This window comes from Chelmon rostratus, chromosome 4, assembly GCF_017976325.1.
Source record: "Chelmon rostratus isolate fCheRos1 chromosome 4, fCheRos1.pri, whole genome shotgun sequence".
Lineage (NCBI taxonomy): Eukaryota > Metazoa > Chordata > Actinopteri > Chaetodontiformes > Chaetodontidae > Chelmon > Chelmon rostratus.
In genome coordinates, this window is record NC_055661.1 from 17,573,145 (window position 1) to 17,593,768 (window position 20,624).

Sequence of the window (20,624 nt, forward strand, 5' to 3'; positions counted from 1 at the left end):
TAAGAAGATTGAGAGATGTAATAAAAGCATTTTAAACATAAACACTTTATGTAGAGCATGTATACATACATTGTTTTGCCAGGGAAATATTGAATTTAATATTGGTCTGGTTATGGTGTCCACAATATGATGTTACTTTCTTCTTGAGCAAAGCAGACTAAAAGCATGTAAAACCTGCATCAACATTTTATTTGTACCTTTGTTCTTTGGATCATGTATTAATAATGAATAAAAGAAAATCGCTCAGAATAACATATGAAACTGTAAAGCAACTCTTAAAGCATCATTGTGCGTGAACTGACCCATCTCGCAGGGATCACAGGGGCTGCCCCAGGCGGCTCCCAGTGTGGAGCAGCACTCAGACTTCAGTGTGGCTCCGTTGATGTTGACCTCGCAGCGGTTGTCTTGTATCGTCAGCCAGCACGTACTCTTCATACTGTCTGTGGAGCCGAGGTGACCACAGAGAGGACTTGATTTTAGATGCCCCGTGGGGTGTTCTTATAAACACAGTTAACATTCAGTGTTTTCCATCAAAACACATTGTGTGTATCCTTCAGGCCTTGGAAATAAGTTGGGTGCATTTCCTTCTTCATAAAATGTTGAATTTGCTGGTAGAGCACAAGATAGAAACCAGTTATCTGCTCATACATGCATCACTCCACAGAACCACTAATGGTCAAAATGTCTATCTCAACAGGGCACCTTTGACTATAGCAACAAAATGCACCACAAGAGCAATCAACATGTCACCTACAGCTCCCCATCCTACCATAAAACTTGTCTTTGGCTAGATGTTGAGCTGAGTAATGCCCACACGTCACACATTAAATCCTATGCTGTTGCATTCCTAATGAGCTGAACGAGTGTACAGTCATAACAGTGACGCTTTTCTCCAAAACCACAAGGCCACCCAAACACAAAACCACAATTTTCTTTCCCTTTCTTCCCCCCGCTGCGTGATGGGCTCCAAAACATAAATAGAAAGGACCCAAACCAGTGGAATTTGTAGACCTCTGACAGAGCCAGCTCATGCAATATGTATAAGTATTTATTTAATGACTCATTCTCCCATCCAGTTACAATAAAATCTGTATTCTGTATTAGCATGTAGCTTTCTCAGAATGATTTCCCAGAGTAACAAACCTCCAAACAAGTGGAATATATTTAACCTCAGCAGAGAGTCTCACATACCGCGTGCCATTTTGAATCTGCAGTGGTCTCTATGCAAAAAACAATCTCTATGTGAACCAAGGCCATGCATGCAAAGATTCATCTAATAAATCATCTCTGTGGGCCATTTTTCCCAACATCTGAGGATGATAATGTATCTGGAAGCCTGAACCAGCTCAGTGTTTGTTGACAAAAGTGAAGAAGAAACTCGATTAGAATGATGAGACAAAAAGACCGTGGCGCTAATTATTTCCCATTGACACTCATGTCTCAGTGTTAACTGTATCTCGAGCAAGCTGTTTCTGGGACCCTGCCGTGCTGCTCTAATTTGTGTCAGGCATTCAGGAGGACGGATGTCTTACCCACGCAGATGGTGTTGGTGGAGTCCAGCTTGCTGCCGTGTGTGCACTCGCAGTTGAAGGACCCGGCCACGTTGCGACACGCTCCATTGATGCACGGGCTGGAGACGCATTCATTGATATCTGAAACATGTGCAAAGACGCACCTGAGGTCAGGGCTGAGTGGCTGAATCAAATGGATCGTCATCAACATTTGGCAGTTGCGAACGCTGTGTGTGTGTGTGTGTCTGTCTGTCTGTCTTCTTTATGTGAGCCACATGTTTACTGGAAACTAAATGCAGCACATCTGGTAATAATGTCACCTCATAATGACCTTGATTGTTGCTGAAAACGCCAAAACACGTGTAGATGTGAAGCAGCACAAACACGTGAGTGTGTTTGTGTGTAAGAGAGAATGTGTGTGTGTGTGTGTGTGCATGAGCGCTCACCTTCGCAGGTCTCGGACTCGGGTTTGAAGACAAATCCCTTAGGGCAGGAGCAGGTGTAGGAGCCAGGAGTGTTTCTGCACAGGCCGTTGTCACAAAGCAGACGGTTCACCAGACACTCATTGATGTCTGCAGGGAAACAGGAGACACCATTGTTTAGAAAATAATTTAAAAAAAGATTTATGATTCATTCCAAATTGAAGGGCCATCATGCAAACCAGCAGTACAGCAACACACACTCTGTTAATTCAATACACTCATTGTTGCTGCTATAGCCTGACTTGGTCTGGTGTGACCTGTAGCTTGTGGTGGCTAACGTTAGCTAATGTTAGTTGAGAAAGACATTGTGGTACAATCTGATGCTGTTACACTGAGTCTTAGCATTTACCTTTATCCTGCAATTCTGACTTGTGGCCACAGTATTAACAGAAAGGTCCATAGTTTCACTTTCAGACATATCCATCGCACACTTTCTAAAAACATAAAAACAATCCCCTCGGGCGACTCACCGACACAGTTTTTGCCACTGGTGTCAGACTCGTAACCGATGTTGCAGATGCAGCGGTAGCTTCCTCTCAGGTTCTCACATATGCCGTTCTGACAAATGTCAGGGTCCAGGGCACACTCATTGATGTCTAGGAGAGGACACGTATTATGAAGATGAATACTGACATGAATGTTTCGACTGGGAACAGTCACATTCGTGAACAACACACTCACCTCTGCCATCAGCTGTAATGCCAATCCCACTGCTGCATACAGCCTGGAACTCAGCTGAAAGTTAAGCAAAGAGGAAAAACACATTAGATGAGTTTGATATTTAGGTTTCTTTTACTTGTTTATTTTTTGTGACTTTAACAAAATGAACCAACATTTCCAAGAACTGTGAAAAACTGTATGAAGCAAATCAAAGATTTTACCTGAGTTTCTGGAGGGGCAGGGTTGACAAGGCTCTCCAAAACCGTGTTCAGGGTTGGCACAGCAGCACTCAGACTTGGTCACTGCACCAGGGAACGGTCGCGAGCACGTGCCCATTTTTATGGCGCCGTAGCAGGTGGTCCTCATGTGAGTGTCCACACACACTCTTCCATCCACATCGATGGCCAGGCCTGGCGGACACTCACAGCGGAAGGAGCCCTCGGAGTTAATGCAGCGGCCGTTCATACAAATGCCAGGTGTCTGACACTCATCGATGTCTGAGGACGAGAGGGCACATTGTATACGTCATATGGAAGCTTCTGTTTATGAGCTAAGGCAGACATGTACAGCGTGTACTGTAAACGGTAAATATGCAAATCATATGAGTTTGCTACTAACTTTACTATAATGGTGAGTTTTTTTTTAATCATTCCAGATGCTAAACTTACAGTAGGGGCGGGAAATTGTCTTTAAAACGCTGTTTTACACGTCTTGGATTATGCAGGTAAGCGTCACAGCTAACTCATGAGCACGAACATGACAAAATGAAAGAAAAAAAAGGCTCACTATTTTTCAGAATAACAGTCATAAACAAAATCACTCCCTTGGAATTAGTCCATCTGTACTCACAGCGAGCTTGATGAGGACTTTTATTTAGGTTGATATGTGTTGTATTTGGATATGCACCTGTGCTGTCTGTGTTGTGGTATGACAGCCACAGAACGGCAGATGTTTCCAGACAAAATCTCTCAGCAGAGACTCATGAATTAATCTATCTATGTATTTCTGGACTGTGTATTACAGATTGGGGCTGTTTCAAAAAGTTATTGCACAAATGGGTTGAAAAGAGGATCTGAAGGATTTCAAAGAACACCAAATCTGTCAGCACTGTTTAGAAGGAGCCTGTTTGGCCCATTACTTCATGTCTCTGTTTGTACTTTATAAATCATTCATACCAGTGCAGTAGCGTCCGTTAGGTGCTAAAGCAAAGCCCGGTTTGCAGATACACTTAAAGCTGCCATCCTCATTGATACACATGCCATTGAGGCACATGTTGGTGGTGGCACATTCGTCGTGATCTGGAGGGACACAGGAAGAGGATTCAGGTCAAGTTTATTAAGTATGAAGTTCATGTGAGGTGCCCCCTGTTTCTGTGTTGGCTCCTTACCGATGCAGTTCTTTCCATCAGGAGTGAGCTCAAAACCAGCGTTGCAGATACACTGAAAGCTTCCCTCTGTGTTGACACAGCGGCCGTTGCGACACATCACTCCATTCACAATACACTCATCAATATCTAAAGAGAGAGAGAGGAGGAAGAGGGAGGATGAATGTGGCGTGAGTTTATTATATTTTAACCATCAGTCATATTAAACTGAGTCTCAAAGTTTTAAGGAAATGTGTCATGTTACTATTTCAGTGAAATATCTTGGGGACTTGTTACAGTAATGTAGTTCGACAGCAGTCAGACATACCAATGCAGGCCTGTTTGGTAGGGGTTCCCTGGTAGCCCTCATGGCACTTGCAGTGGTACGATCCAGGTGTGTTGACACAGTCTCCATTGATACATGGATTACTCACACACTCATCCACATCTGGGGAGGAAGAAATAAAGCAAACAAAAACAACCACTTACTGTCAGAGTGAATGGATTTAAATATTAAACACAAAGAAGTCAAAGGTTCACAACTAAGCAGATTTCTCCTACAGGCGTCAACCTACACTTGTATTAAATTCCTTAATTCGGCAGAAGATGGCAGTGTAGTACACGTAATTAACCGTGGGACTGTCACATAGTCACTGTGTCTGCCCGTTAGGCTCAGAGAGGTTATTGAAAACTGACTGAGTATCTCTGTATGTGCACTTGTACAGTATACAGTGAGCATGTTTCTTACCAATACACTCCCCACGAACATCCTGCCTGTAGCCCATGTTGCACTCGCAGCGGTAGCTCGTGGGTGTGGGAATGCAGCGTCCATTCAGACACAGGTTGGTGAAATGTTTGCAAACGTCGATGGAGTCGTTCACAGAAACAGTGCCTGGGAACACACAACAGACACATTAACAAAATGCAGCAGACAAACAAACAAAATATAGCAAGTGGAAGTGAGCCCTTTAATCTTCGTCATTTAACAGATGTATTCAAATCCACAGAGCGACTCACCTATATGTTGGTGGGTCAGAAGTCCTCCTCCATTGCCCCCAAAGCTTCCTCCGTTCCCTCCAAAGTTCCCACCATTCCCTCCAAAGCTTCCTCCGTTACCGCCAATGCCTCCGTTACCATTACCATTAGGCACACTGGGGAACTTGTATCCATAGTTGAACCCGTTGCCGTTGTTGTTGGGGAAGTGTCCGTTGGGGTAGGGCTGAGGGAGGCCGTGTCCTTGCGGAACACCCACAATGCACAGACGCCTGAACTCGTCTACAAGAGAAACAGAGATCACAGGGAACAAATCAGCGGATGCATTCTACTGTAGGTTACATTTCCAGATGAAACTAAGGAAGAGCACGTTCAGCTCAAGCTCTCACATTGTGCCAACAAAGATTCTGTATTTAAACAGTTTATGTGGCTGATTATAGTCATTCAGACTCAGAAGCACCACTCAAAGTCCTACGGTGTGTACTTGAAATGTACTCACTGTTTCCTGGAATTGCGGAATACAAAAAGGCCATTGCACTTTGCAATAAATTTTGATGTTCTTTTGTTGAAGTTTGTAATTAAATTGACCATCTAACTGTATGAATTTTACTGGTTTCAGATATGCTATGACTGGAACAAAGCCTGACCAAGTAATAAGAGAAAAATGAAGTCCAGCGTGTTATTAAGTTGTATGTTTGAAAGTATGAATTAAAGTATGTATACAGGCACTGTATGTATTTGTTTATGGGTGTACAGTATAAATGTACAGCACTGCATGTTTGTAGTATGTATGTTCATCACTTAGTTTGACAGTCACAATTAATCAAACACACACACACACACACATTTTATTTTGGCGCTGCCAGTGAAAGAAGATCAGTAACAGATCAGTTACGGATCACGCAGAAGAAGTTTTCTGAATTCCATCTAGACTGAGGAGATGATGGGTCATTATCTTCACACAAATCTTTTCCATCTTTCTCTGTTTGGTTTGCGTTCATGGCATCGTGCTCATCAGTGTGAGTGCACACACACACACACACACATACACACACATACTCAAAGCTCTCTGTAACGGCGTCAGTCTTGTCTAGTGTAGCATTACTGTGTTAAACTCATTTGGCTTGTGAAACATTTACGCTGTCATGGCTTTATTTACCGCCTGTGCTCATGCCAAGTCATAGACAATCTATTGTGGAGACTGCCAGTTTTTTGTCAGCAGAGGAAGAAGGTGATGGATGTTTTGTCCTCATTTCTAGCTCATATCCATCTCTTTGTTTGGGAGCGGCTCACGTACATGTTGTTAGAACCATGTGTGGTTGTCAGCAACTCAAACGTGGGATCTGCAGTTTGGTGTATCTTGTCTTGGTGTGTACTCACCAGAGCCCCTGACAGGGCACATCTCAGGGATCTGTCCCAAAGCCCAGCAGCGTCCTGTGTCGCAGCAACACTGCATCTTGGTGTACTGACCAGTCAGCTCCGCAGCACAGCGGCCGTTAGCCAGAGCAGAGAAGCAGGTGCCCACGCGCTGATCTGAAGAGGAGACACGTTAGCAGGGTTACTGAGCAGACAGCAACAGGCATGAGTTAAAGCCCAAAAGGTCATCACAATATGTCAAATATCAAAGATACACATGGCTAATGTATTTTAATAATCTGCTGTATGTGTCTGAGTTTTGGTGGGTTCTATGTTTCCCTCGGCTGTGAGAGACAAAGGTTCCTTCACGGACATCAAAGTTAAAGTTGAACTTAAGGCTGAAACAGTGTAACTCAAGTAAGATTTTAACTTTCTGCTGTATAGATACATAAAGACACACGCATACATACGTAATGCAAACTAACAGTTGTGCTCATTTAGATTTTTTTGCCCATATAAAATCTTAAAGAGTAACTTTAGTTCTTGCTGACCCCCACTGGTTTTAATTCTCATCCTGCTGTAGTGATGCAGCTGTAGTTGCTACAGAGCACACCAACAACTCCCACCAGTGCTGCTGGGTCAGAGTGTTGTACCTCTACACCTTGAAGCTTTTGACCAGAGAGGGCAGTGAAACACTGCTTTTCAGCTCGGTGTTTAGTTACTCTACAAATGCAGGACTTCAGGTAACTGCTTAAGCATCATTTCTACCACTGACACTGCATTAAATGTGAGGAAAGGTTACAGGTAATCGCCGCTTTCAAATCGGCAGTGCTGTAAGTCATAGAGGCCGGACTGGCCTTTCCACAGTGGTTAGGGAGGAAGCTTCTTTATGGCCTGGTAGTGGGAAAGGTTGCCTGGGGTCTCATTCAACTGCAGGAATCTGAAGGGCCTCCAAAAGGAGGTCTTATTTGTTACAGTTTTCAGGGTCAGGGTCAATGGGGCAGTAAAGGGGGCTGGGGTTCAAAGAGTGTGTGTAAGGAGTAAATCGAGAAGAAGACAGGGGGCTTTCTGGGTATTTAGGGAAAATATTAACTGAGGGAAAAAGGCAGAGCGAGAGAGAGAGAATACATGTGTATTATTTTAGAAAGTGAGCAACATATGTGAGAAAGAAGCTTAAGTGCATCTACAGAAAAAAGGGGGAGAAAAAGGAAAAGGAAAGGCAGATTGAAGGGGGACGTGGAGGCGGGGGAGCGCAAGTCGATTAACTCACTAATGAGCCAGCAGTCTGGAATTAATCAGTTCCATGTGGAGCAATTCTTGCCAATTAGATAGAACATGGGGGGGGGTGCACTGTGTCTGGGAGCACATACAGTACAGTACACACACACTGACATGCAGCTACATACAGATGTGCATTCTCAGGCATGTGAAGAATAAATGCACAAATACAAACAGCTATGCTTGCGTACACACATAAATGTACACAAACACACACATAACCTAAAAACACCTCACTGGAGTGACCTAGCTGGAGGCCGGGTGGAGGAGAGGGGGAGCTGAGCAGGGGTGGTTTGCTGATGAGGATGATGATGGCTTAAATTGGATCCAGACTGTGGTTTGCTCGCTAGTGTTGCTCCACTACACAAGCATATGCTTTCATTTGGGGAGGTGTTTTTACAGACTGACTGACTGGACAGGTCCTTTTTTTTTTTTTCAAGCTTCCACCGTGTGACAGGGCATTAGGCTCTGATTACTGTCAGGCCCCCAACAGCTCCCAATGGCCTACTTCACCACGGTACAGTACATCCCTCAAAACATGAGCCAATACAGCTAGAGCCACATGGGATAACCCCCGGACCAGAACTATACTTCCTACTTCTAAAACATGAAACAATTTACTGTTTTATTCACCACAAAAAGGGCAAAGAGATCAGAGAGTATGGGAAATTCCAAGCCCTGGTTTGTGTTTAAGTGTGACTGTGGATCACTGGTTTGGAATATCCGCAAGCTGGATTGGAGGTGACCCAGTCTAGTCTGGCTTTATTTGGGTTTACTTATCTCGGCCTCTGTCTCCTCCCGATCGAGTCTTGTCCATTTTGGAAGTGGGACAGAGACAGAGGAAGGATATATGCTGGTTGTGTCTGGCACCTGTTTTATTTGCTCTCTCTTTTTTTGTCTCTTTCCCTTCAGGAGTCTGCAGAGGAGCAACTGGAAACCACAACTGAAGGAAGCGAGGTGCAGGATCCAGATGTCAGAGGATGGGAGGGGAAAAGAGGTCCAAGAGGAAACGGCGAGATAGATAAAGAGGACGCGAGTGCGAGAACACTTGGGAAATAAACTGTTAAAAAAAGACATAAAACAAAAAAGCCGGAGGGGACTGAGCAAGAGAAAAGACAAAATCCAAATGGACATGGAAACAGTTTGGATTAAACAAAGAGACTTTCTACTGTAAATCACTGAACTGTTAGCAGAGAATAATGAGCTTTGAAGTGATACAGAGAGAGGGGAGAGAGTAACATATCTCTTCAGAGCAAAGAAGAGACAGAAAGGGGATGACAGTGGAAAGGGAAAAAAAGAAAAATATGGACACGCATAAAGGCAGACAGATGGAGAACGTTTGGGTTTGGGTGATTGGAGCACTGTGTCAGTGTGTGATCCACTTTCTTTCTCTCTCTCACACACACACACACACACACACACACACACAGAGGCACACCAGGCTGTAATTTATAACGATCCCGATTTTCTTTCACTCCTCCCTTCAGTGCTTCACCTGTTTGTTAAGGAAAACACAACCCATCCTCCATCACCTCTTCACCCCCTTTGTCCCCTCTCCTCCAATATGGTGATTATTAATCTTTATACTCTTTTTACTTTTTTAGTTTTTTGCATTTCGCAGACACCCCAGTCTGCATATACTGTATTTGGCCACATTTCATTTTTTGGGGTAAGCACCTGAGCTCCAATAAAGGAAAATCTTAGCGTGCCTCCACCTTTGGGGTTAGGACAGCCGAAGGCTCTTTTCCTGTTTTAACATGACACTACCGCAATGCCACATCTACACAGAAACGATTGTAGCAGATTGGTGCAGAACAACATGACATCCAACGACTTCACGATGAATTTGATCACCGACTGCCAGCCATCAAACAATCAATCTCTGCAGCCAGGTTCTAACATGTTGTGGAAAGTATTCACAGAGCAGAAAAACATTTACAGCAGTATATTAATGGCCATAATTCAAAATGGGATGTTGAACAATCACATTATGGTTTTACTGTTGAGGTGTCCACATACCTTTGGCCTTTATAGAATATATTTTTTCCACTGTGCTGAGATTAGTCGTGGCTATCCTTTGTTTTTCCTTTCTTTCCTCTTAAACAACACCATATGTCTGCTACAGTGAAGCTAAACAATCCACCACACGACAAGCAAGCTCACACACTACCTGTGAGATCAGCCTCCGCCCTGTTTATGTATGTGCACATGTGAGACTTTGGGAAGTGCTTTTCTTGGTATTTTCAGCCCATTTCCTCACAAACTTTTTTTTTCCAAAGTAAAAACAGAGGAGCTCATTATTTTCCACAGATGATGGAAGATGAATTGCATGAAAATTAGAAAAAAAACAGATGAAATTCACAATGAAAGATGGAGCTGGCGAAAACATGTATTTTCAATTACAGCAATCCAGAGGTTTTACTTTGCTACAGGAGCTTTTATTGGAGGGGAGTTTGGTTGAGCCTGTGATGCAGACAGACCCTGAGCTGTCTGTTTTGGGGCCAAATCTTGAAATTATATATTAACACCTGGTTGTGTTTCTCTGTGGCTGCCATGATGGGTGAGGACTGCAGGAATAGATTAACACCCGGTAGTGTTTCATGGGACATGTCAGTGAAGTATGCAGTGTATGTGTGTCAGTGTGTGCGTGAATGAGTCAGAGGGGCATTGACATTAGAGGAGATTAATGCTGTTAAGGTCAAAAAGTGCGTGCAAGTGTGTTTGTCTGAACATGGTGACCACAGGTCTGCAGGCCAGCTTGATTCATCAGAACTCCACTCACAGGAAACAGTGATGGAGGGAGGGAAGTTACCAGCCAGATGTGAAGCTTTTGGCTAGCCAGGGGGTGAGGAAATACACAAATGAGAGAGAGAGAGAGAGAGAGAGAAGTGCTGAAAATGTGACGTGTGTCAGACTCACCCACACATCTGGAGCCATCTGTGCTGGAGATGTAACCTCGTGGACAGGTGCACACGTAGCTACCAGCAGTGTTGGTGCATTCTCCTCCGTCACACACACCAGGAATGGTGCTGCATTCATCGATGTCTGAAACACACACAGACATACAGTTAGATCATAAATATCTCATCCGATCTCCCATCGCGGGACACATCTGTCGAGTACGCCTCACGCCAGCTCAGACAAACTTTTCAATGTTCAAAATTTCTTTGTTTGGAAAGATGCAGTAGCGTGCTGCAGTAAAAGTTTATTGCACTGGAGTAAGAGTTTCTCCCTGAGGACAAATTAAGGAAACCAAATGGATCTGCAGTCTACCAAAGTGGAATTACTTCACTTCTCGTGTGCTCTCTTCAGGCTAAAACTCAAGACATGTATATGACAGGAACAATCCAACAGTATAAACAGTGAAGCTCAGTGAGAGAGGAACAGCAGCAGCACTCACCAGTGCATGACTCACCATAGTCTCCTTCACTGGATCAGAGAGCTACTGGTTTTAACATCATTAAGGCAGTTTTATACTGTTTTATTCAGCTTTTTGGTGTGCTGCAGCAACCAACAAAACAATGCTCTGACAGAAATCATTTATACATGCAAGGAGGTTCTTCTAGTCACAAGGAAACCTGCTATGTTAAAAGCATATGTATGTATGCCACTCAGCATTTGGCTTTATTATACGTGTAAATTCTGTATCTAGAATTGTTTCCAACGGTTCGACCCAGACATGTGTGCCAGTACCTGGGCACACTGCTTGGCTGGGCCCACCTTGGTGTGGTGCTCTTTACGATGGCATTAAGCTGTATTATTCACTGAGAGGGGGCCTCATTGCTCCATGACGGGGGACCCAAAGTGAAGTTCCAGAAGGTATTGGGCTTTTATGATGTGTCACGCTTATTTATACGCATACGTAATTACTGCACCACTGCGCGGCATAATTACAGTATTGATGCAGACGGCGGTGCGTGCCGTAGTGTGCGTGTCAGTTGGAAAAGTGATGGGTGTGCTAGTGTTTGTCTTTCTTGGAGTAAAAAGTGTGTAGTAGTGCCTGCTGTGGGAAGCTAAGAGGCCGCTCTTCCCCTGCTGACTCCTGTCTGACAGCAGCAGCAGCAGAAGGCCTAGGTGAGGCTGTAAAAACCCAGCCAAATAAACCTTGTGTCAGCAGCAGCAACAGCACGCCAGACATTACGCTCCACAGACGTAGCGCTGTGGGGCTGACTGTGTGTGTGTGTGTGTGTGTGTGTGGAGAGAAATGTGTGTCACCTGGATAAATGTCTACAACTGAGGCATCAAATCTGTGTTACTGTGTGTCCATATCCATAACACTCATCAGGACAAAACTGGGCCAGTTTCCATTTATTCATCTAATCTAAACTGATGTGTGAAACTGTGTGCGTGTGTGTGTGTGTGTATTAGTAAACGTGAGTGCGTGAGAATCCGCGAGTGTTGGAGCAATGGGGAGGTCCGCGCACGTAATGAGAAAGTCTCCCAGATGCCGTAAGTGTTTCTTTGTTCAGCACTAACAGCTGGTTTTCAGCCAAAGGACTGTATTTATGGAAGGAAAATGAAAGAAGAAGCAGAAAAAGCAGAAAGAGGAGAAGGAGGAGGGGAAAAAACGGAGAGACTTTTAAGCACAGTCTGAACGAAAAGTGGGCCATAAAACCAGGTGCCTTGTTGTGCCCAAAACGATCAGACACCCATGACATCTTAACTGCAGTTCATCTTAATTGCTCCAAATCCTCACTAATTTCACCGTGAAAGCTCGCAGTGAGGCCGTTTGTGCATTAGCTCGAAGGGCATTTCAATAAAAAACCTTCCCCAAAGGACCCCGCCTGATTGTTTGTGAGATTTCACAGATTTGCCGATCCATGACTAAACACACACATCATGACTGCTGTTTTGTTTTTACAAGCTTTACGAACACTGAACTCTTTCTTTTCTCGCTCCGCTTGGGTCAAATGATAAAAAATCACATGATAAATCCTATTTCACCTGGATGAACAGAAACAATGAGCCTGCTTTCTAATACAACAAAAATATTAATGCAAAGAATTCACATAACCATGAAGATCCATTAAATGCAGTAATTTAAAAGTGGTACGCCAATCCTATTACAAATCACTGGGCTTGATATAATTTCAACCATGAGTGGTCCCTGTTTGCAGCTGGATAAGCAGACAAAAACCTACTCTAGTGTCACACCAGTGATATTGTCAGGTTAAATGCCTACACAATCCATCTGTTTGTCAGCAAACAACCATTATGATAATCAAGTAATTGTTCACTGACTTTATCAAGTAAAAGCTTCAAACGTCTGCTAGTCCCAGCACCTAAAATGTGAGGATCTGCTGCTTTTGTCTAATTTATATAACTGTTTTTCAGACAAAATGAGAGTTTTGACTCTCATAATTGTTTATGGGATACTTTAAACAGCTTTTCACTTTTTCTGACATTTTGTAGATCAAAGATCGTTAATTTGAAAGAAACTGACAGATTAATCAAAGATGAGAGGAATCCTTAGTTGCAGCTCTTGTTCTGCTGTGACCACAATGACCTTTGCTGAAGAAAACAGAGCTAACACTGTATATGAAGCGGTGGAAACAGGCAGAGTGTGTGTAATTTAAGGTTCAAATCAGCGTGTTTTTCTCCCTCTCACCCTCTCTTGTCAATCACCACATAATCATCGGTAGCCGGTTTTGGTCAATATAGCGTTGTGATGTAGAAAATGTGGCGGCCAGAGAAAGGGTAGAAAGGTTACAGGGTTTTCTACTCCTGAGCTCCTGCCTTGTCTCAGCGTGTCCTTGAGTCTGTGTGTAATATAACTGCTCAGCCCCGTCTGTGCTGTTTGGTACCAGCTGGAATGTAACATCCACACCCAAATCTCTTTGAGCAGTGCTCAGCATCTCTCTGGAAGCGCTCATTCTCTCCTGACTCTGTGTCCTGAACCGTTGGTGGCGCTCACCCAAAACCGCAACTGAAAGTGGGACTCTGGTGAATTTAGTGAAGTCAGCCTCCCCGTTTCCTCCTTCATCCACTGCAACATAAATCACTTTTTGTGTGTGTCATCATAATTGCTTCTCATGAATCTGAAGGTGGAGACGCCATTTTTTTTTTTTTAGCAAAATATGAACAGTTGTATTCTTCCTGTATCTGGTGCAGCTCTAAGCCGTGCTACAAGTTAATAAAAAGAGAATTTAGGCAATAATTCATGCACTGATAAACTATGTTAGCAGGGTCAGTATTGGTCTCGTTCAGTAGAAAGGATGTCATCTGGCTGGAACAGTTTAAGAGCTTTCAGTAATCCTCCCTAAAGACTAAGAACACATCGGCTTCAGTCCAAGAGGCACAACCCCTGCCTGGCTGACTATCAGACTGTTTAGCCTCGGCATTGTTTAAATTCCACCCAATCAACCCATTGTAATGTGAGTCCACTCTCAATGTGCGGATGAGTGTTTACGTGCACATATCCAGGCATCTTTAACTCTGAACATGCAGTCACTTTTTAACTGCCCCGTCGAGATTTGTCAACTGATCCCAGCAAACCCGCAGCTATCGTTAAGTGCACGGTCCTGGCTGCCTCACCATTAACTCAACAAAATCTAACTTCCATTTTCTTCCATTTGGATTGGTGATAACTTCAAATACTCATGCACTCTTTCAAGTAACACTGATAATAATTTGCAATGCTTTATGAATTATTGCAATCGTTGCCATTATATCATTTAAAAATAAAGTTTACAGCTTCAAAATGCTAACATTAGCTTGTTTTATTCGTGGTTCATGTCAATGGAAAGGAAGGTCGTACTTTTGACTGTCTCCAATGCCTCCTCCTTGTAAGAAGAGTGTTTGAAATCCAACTCACACTGCACTGATTTTTACACTTTATCAGTATTTCCTCAAAGATGACCACTAGTCCTCATGGTCTGTTTATTGGTCAGGGCTGCATGTTTCTTACCTTTGATCCTCGTGACAAAGCTTTCTTTCTTTCATTTTTAATCCACTACTCAGACTCACCTTCACATTTGTGGCTGGTTTCACTCTGACGGTGGCCGGCGGGACATTTACACTCGTAGGATCCCACGGTGTTGATGCAGTTTCCTCCGGCGCAGAGGCCCGGCACCGCCTGGCACTCGTCCACATCTAAGAGAGTGAAGGAAAGACACAGAGACTGATGAGAGGAAAGAAGTTTCTAAGAATACTGGCAAGTGCAGAACATTGCTTTAGGACACAGACACCAAAAACTACGAAGAGGGATGTGCTTTACATTAAAATCTAAAGTTTACATCTGTTTACTATAGCTCACAGCACATTTTTCACATCATGTTTCTGGCACACTTTCTGTCGCTGCTCTTTGTTTTTCTATTCTTCTCTCTTGCAAAGGGAATGGTTTAAAAAATGAGCCAATGAACTTGCCGCTGGCTGTGATGCCTAAGACCACTTCCAGAAAGACCCACTCCCACGCCACTCTTGTTTGAACAGGAAATGGCTTTTAAAATGTACGTTTTTCCCAGCATTCAATGTGACTCACATTTACCAGTATTGGGGATATGTCAGTGGGCAGGTTCCTGTAAGAAACTGTGGATACCCTGGAAAACACACACACACATGCGCATAACCGCAGACACACACACAGCCAGCATCCTGATGTGGAGCTTGGAGTGTAATCCCTACATTTGGACTCATGGTCAGGTGTGCTTTGTGCTGCTGCCAGCAAGACGTAGCTCTAGGCTCTCTGGTGATTAGGTGTCTCTGGTGTATGTGTGTGTGTGTGTGTGTGTGTGTGTGTGTGTGTGTCAGGAGAAAGAGAGTGGACAGTGAAAGAGACAGAATAAAAGGCAGAAACAAAGATCCAGAGAAGAAAAGAGAGGAAGAGTGGAGGTATGTGAGTCACAGAGCAATGAGTGATTGTCTCACACCGGCATACCTCTAACATATGAGCAGCCTGGCAGCCACGTCCAAAAGAGAGGAAGTTGTGGAGCTAAATACAAACCAGTTACTGATCCCAGATGTATTATCTTTCTGAGATAGCCTCATAAATAACACATACAGACTCATACATACAGCAAGGCGGATTGTGGTATTACCATTTTCTACAAGACTGTGTTACATGCCCTTGGCATGTTTTAACTCATGTCTATTTGTCGGGCATATGTACGTTAATTGTTAGTACGTAGAGCGTATTTTCAAGCCACAAGCTATTGTAGCTAGCTACTCCCTTCATGGCCCTGCATTTGTTATAGCGGTCAGTTTTATAACACATGACTGTTATGAATGAATTTAGTGGGTAAAAGTTTCCATGCACATAAGGTAAGAATAAACCTGTGCTTTACATGTGGAAGAGATCATATGCGTGATCATATGCATTACATTGAAACGTTTCTGATATTTTGTCTCAATTTACATACTTTCCCAGCATAAAGTGCGCATATAATATAAACACTGGGCCCCAAATAAGCATCCAGAAGCAGTTGATGAAAAGGTTAACGTGATTTTGGACAGGTCTGTGTCTTCACCTTCACTTTAACTAAAGCCATGAAAATTACTGGCTTGTGCTCTTTCACGGTAATATAAGGACCCAAAATGATCCGCATAAACACAACTGGGCCACTCCACCCAATTCATGGACACATAGGTGAACTTGCTACTGACAAGAATGAACAGCAATGTGACTTTACGTGCATCACCACTAGCTTTGTCGCAGATACCTTGACACACTAGCCTGATAAACAGACTGAATGGCCATTTTGTTTCACTTCATTTGTTCTTTATTTGATTTGCCGTGTGAATCGGAGATGTGGGCAGAGGTTTGGATGCCAATTAAGTCTATATGTAACTTTATATTGTAAATGTAAACAATTCTTGAATGTGCTATAATCATCATCTTTAAATACATGAAGTTAATGTCTTTAGCTCTGTTACTGTTGAAGTGTGGCCAGCTGCGATGAGCATCAGTACAAAAATACTTCCAACAAAAGTGTGACGGCTTCAGCACGACATCAGCCATCATAATCTACCCAGGGTGGTGCTGGGTGTGTCCACGAGAGGAGCGGGATTGAGGCAACAAAGAGGCTGGACTCATTTAACGAGGGACACGACCTCCACATGTGTCATATATTGACGCAGTCTTATTGCTTAGTCTTGTCAGGGCCATAGGTCACGTAAGAGTCATGCAAAGAAAGTGATCTGAGGGGGTTTGGGGACACCAGCAGCAGGAATGTTGATGAAAAAAGGTCAAGCTCAGTTCATATGTCCCTCAGTTTCTCTCTTGAAATCTCCATATATCATTTTGTGATTTTTGTTATTTGCTTTGTCTGACTGGTTTGAGCAACGTGAGGATAAGCTCACATTTTCACTTTAAGAAAGACTGATGTGACGGCTGAGACTTGCTGATACTGGCACATAAATAAATTAAACCTAAAGCTTTTCACTGTTTACAGTGTTTGCAGCCTACGCAGGGATATAGAGATGCATGCACACAGTTTCTGCTGAATAAGACCTTAATAGGAAAATACAAGCTCGTATCCAGCCTTCTGTGTACACGTAAACACCCTTGGTGTTGTTAACACTGGCTCGAGGATGTTGCGGCTGAGATGATGACAGATTAGATAATGGCGACAGTGTTTATAGTGGTGATCGTGTGTGGCTGCGCATATGCATCTGCGTATGCATGTGTGTGTTACGTGTGTCCTCCATCGTCACTGTCAAAAAGAAGTACTGCCAGGTTTTGTATGTGCTCCAATCTGACCTTGGCAGGCTCCAGTGCGGATGTTGGGGATGAAGCCTCGTCTGCAGGGGTGTGGCTGGGCGGGGCACTGCTCACAGGGGTGGCCCCACGCTCGACCAATGGTGGCGCAGCAGAGGGTTTTGGTGCAGACGATTCCACTGAGCTGGCCCTGACACATCTGGTTGTTCACCTGTGTGAAACATGGCCCAGTCCTGTAGTCTGTGGTGGGAAAGAGGCAAGAACCGTTTGTTAGTTAAAGACTGGATGAACATTTGATTGACTAAACGATAAACCAATGATTAATGTCCTCAAACACATCTGGTGCAGCATCAAATGAAACCAGATTAAGTGCATTCTGTATCTGAGAAATTTCATGAAAGAGGAGAAGGCATATTTCCTGTAATATCTAATTAACTGAGTCAGTGATCCCTTCTTTAATTTATTTCTTTATTTCACTGAAACAACAAATAGAGGAATGGATGTGGAAACAAGTTGGAACAGCATTAGAGGATGATTTTAGAGAGATGACTCACTGGACTTTTAAACACGTCCTCACACTTTAATTGTTTCAAGTGTTTAGTCTTTGGATCAACAATCAGCTGCCAAAGAGAAGCATTTACAAGTAGCAGGCTTTTACCAGGACTTAAGAAGAACAATATGAGAGTCGGTAGCAACGTAATGGATCACATCAGGACACGTGAATTTGGGTATTTTTCTTACTAAACCTGCTAGTATTATACTGCAAAGCACAAACAATGTTTCTTTCAGCAGGGACTTTGCAATGACTGCTATGTATTAAGTCTCTGTGATAATAAGTTAACCCATTGGACAGACATACGGAAGCACATTCCAGTACTTTAACTAGGAGTGGGTGGTGGGTTGAACAGTGGTGGTTTCTGTTTCCATCTATATGACAGTACAACCAGCTAATGGCAGTGTGGTCATCAATAACAACGACCCCATGACTATCATTTACTCTAAAAAGGAATGTGAGATTTTAACGCATCTGTACGTCATCTTTGGGACAATGCACTTTTGTGTGACTTTGCAAAAACACATGTATCATCACCAAAACATCTGCTGCCAATAACAGAAAAGTAAAACAAACGTCTCAAGGAAGGCAGACAGATTAAAATTGCACATCCTGTCATTTGGGAAAGGACGGTAACAGCGGTGAACATAAGGTAAGTAAACACACACAGCCAGTCAAGCACTTGTTGCAAGCGAACACATTATGAGAACAAAATGTCTTTAGTGAGCACCTTGCCTCCCTGCCGCACTGCTGTTTGCCAGTGAAACCATGGCATAATCTTGTTAAATGCACTTTGCAAATCAGGAACAATGACTTCATGCTGAAACGGTTTCAGCAACACGGCATTCATCTTTTCAATCACATACAGCTTAATGATGGCTTCCCTTGTGGGAGAAACCCTTATTAAGTTCTCTGCAGTGGCGCCAAACATAATATAGCCTTCATTAAAAAAGCTGATTGTTAGATTGTTGCAGAGGAGATGAAAGACAAACTTCATGCTTAGCTAGCCAAGGCTGTGACAGTGAGATGTGGAGAAAGGCAGCGGCTCGCTCTGCTCTGAAGGACAGAATGAGATGGAAAGATAGGAGTCAGTGATGGTGTCTGGTGGGAGTCCCTCTTCAGACTTATTGGTTCCTTGTGCTACATGAAAGGGGATCGCAGAGAATGGGGCAAAGTGTAGGGGATACAGAAAGAGAGAAAAAAAGGGAAGGAGGGAGGAAAATAAAGTAGGTCAAACTGAGCATGCAGAATGCAGGTTGGGGCTCACGCCAGCTCTCCCTCTCATCCATCTGTCTTCATTTCTCTTTGCCCACTTTAGGGCTTCCTGTCTGTCTGTTTTCTACTCTGCCTATCAGCCGCTGTTTGATCTTCCATCCTCATGTGGCCTGACTGGCACACTGGAACAGTGTGTTTACTCATGGCCTGCATACACACCTGTATACAAAGACACAAAATACCACCTGCTTACCCTGCTAAAAATTTACATAAGCTTTTCAACTTTGCTAGCCTTCATTATTACTGTCTGTAACACTACACAATCCCACTGGCTCCTACAGAAGATGTAAACCTTTAAAAATGCACACAAATGTATATGTTTAATTTCTAAAAAGGCTCAGTAATGTATTTTAACAATTGTATGGTTTCTAGCAAACATTACTCTTACAGACGTGAACAGTGTATTTGATGGGGACTGTTTAAAGCTGGAAATTAATACATATTTGCTGGTCTAGTGAGCCCTTACAGCGACAGGTCAGTACATGTGATTGGTTAAAAGTAAGCTACATTACCCATGTTCACAGTAATGAAGGTCAACCATTGCAACAATTTGCATGGTTGCAATGGTTGCAATGGTTAGCTTTAGTCAAGATAGTCTGGTTCTGGGACTAGTTGATGAACAAATTAAACTGAAAACAGCTCAAATGAAGAGTAAAGAAGAGGAAAGGAAAAAATATGGAGGACAAAAAAATGAATGGTCCCTCCAACTGTTCAGTCTTTGATTATAAGAAAAAATAAGCTGTGTCCCCTCATAGAGGAGAATAGACTCTCTCACACTCTGATTATCCAGCAACCCTACACAGCAGCCAATTTCAACAGTGTATACATGTGTGCTAAATTAAATATATATGCATACACATGCTTTCTCAGACACTTCTTTCTCTCATACACGCACATGTATACACAAGAATGCACATACTTGTCTGTGTAAATACACATGCCTTAAGAAAAACACAGCATCTGTCCGAGCTGCAATGTCGAGCCAAACAAAAGACTGGAGCAGCTTTCTTTAAAAGCACAAAATAACAAACAATGAAGAATGTCCCTATCAATGCGTGTACTCCATGTCTTGTGCTTAAATGAGTGTGTGGTATGCACATCTGTACGTCATGCATGTAAATTCAGTGGATATGTGTGAGCAGGAGCGCAGGCAGGTTAGGATAAGGGGGCAATCCATCCTGCAGACAACATTCGGAAGTAATTTTGTCTAATTATTCTTCAAATTGCTCAATAGATCAAAACATTCCTCTCCTCTATCATCTGTTCGCTCCTAAATGCACTGTTAGCAACCTCTGTCTCTCATCCAGACGTCTCCCGTTTCAGTCATGACCTCTATGCTCACAATCAACATCCATCACAATGAATAAAGTCCTTTTCCTCTGATAATGAGAACGTGTCAACTTTGTGTTAAATTTAATGGAGTCTTCTCATTCTTAGTTTATAGTGCTTTTAATTTGTAAACTTCAGGACATCTGATAAAGGGTTTCCATGAATCGCT

The 20,624-nt window shown here is 43.1% G+C and overlaps 1 protein-coding gene across 1 annotated transcript in view; it reads right to left on the reverse strand.

The window, feature by feature from the left end:
* fbn2b (fibrillin 2b) overlaps window positions 1–20,624 on the reverse strand; it is a 62,110-nt gene that overhangs the window by 14,815 nt on the left and 26,671 nt on the right. Inside the window, exons 7-21 of the mRNA XM_041934850.1 lie at window positions 17,341–17,538; window positions 14,610–14,735; window positions 10,563–10,688; window positions 6,390–6,542; window positions 5,106–5,291; window positions 4,765–4,908; window positions 4,345–4,464; window positions 4,041–4,166; window positions 3,829–3,951; window positions 2,875–3,150; window positions 2,675–2,728; window positions 2,464–2,589; window positions 1,958–2,083; window positions 1,533–1,652; window positions 303–440 (exon numbers count right to left, since the gene is read on the reverse strand). Coding sequence (XP_041790784.1) covers window positions 303–440; window positions 1,533–1,652; window positions 1,958–2,083; window positions 2,464–2,589; window positions 2,675–2,728; window positions 2,875–3,150; window positions 3,829–3,951; window positions 4,041–4,166; window positions 4,345–4,464; window positions 4,765–4,908; window positions 5,106–5,291; window positions 6,390–6,542; window positions 10,563–10,688; window positions 14,610–14,735; window positions 17,341–17,538 — 2,142 coding nt within the window. The remainder of the gene's footprint in view (window positions 1–302; window positions 441–1,532; window positions 1,653–1,957; window positions 2,084–2,463; window positions 2,590–2,674; window positions 2,729–2,874; window positions 3,151–3,828; window positions 3,952–4,040; window positions 4,167–4,344; window positions 4,465–4,764; window positions 4,909–5,105; window positions 5,292–6,389; window positions 6,543–10,562; window positions 10,689–14,609; window positions 14,736–17,340; window positions 17,539–20,624) is intronic.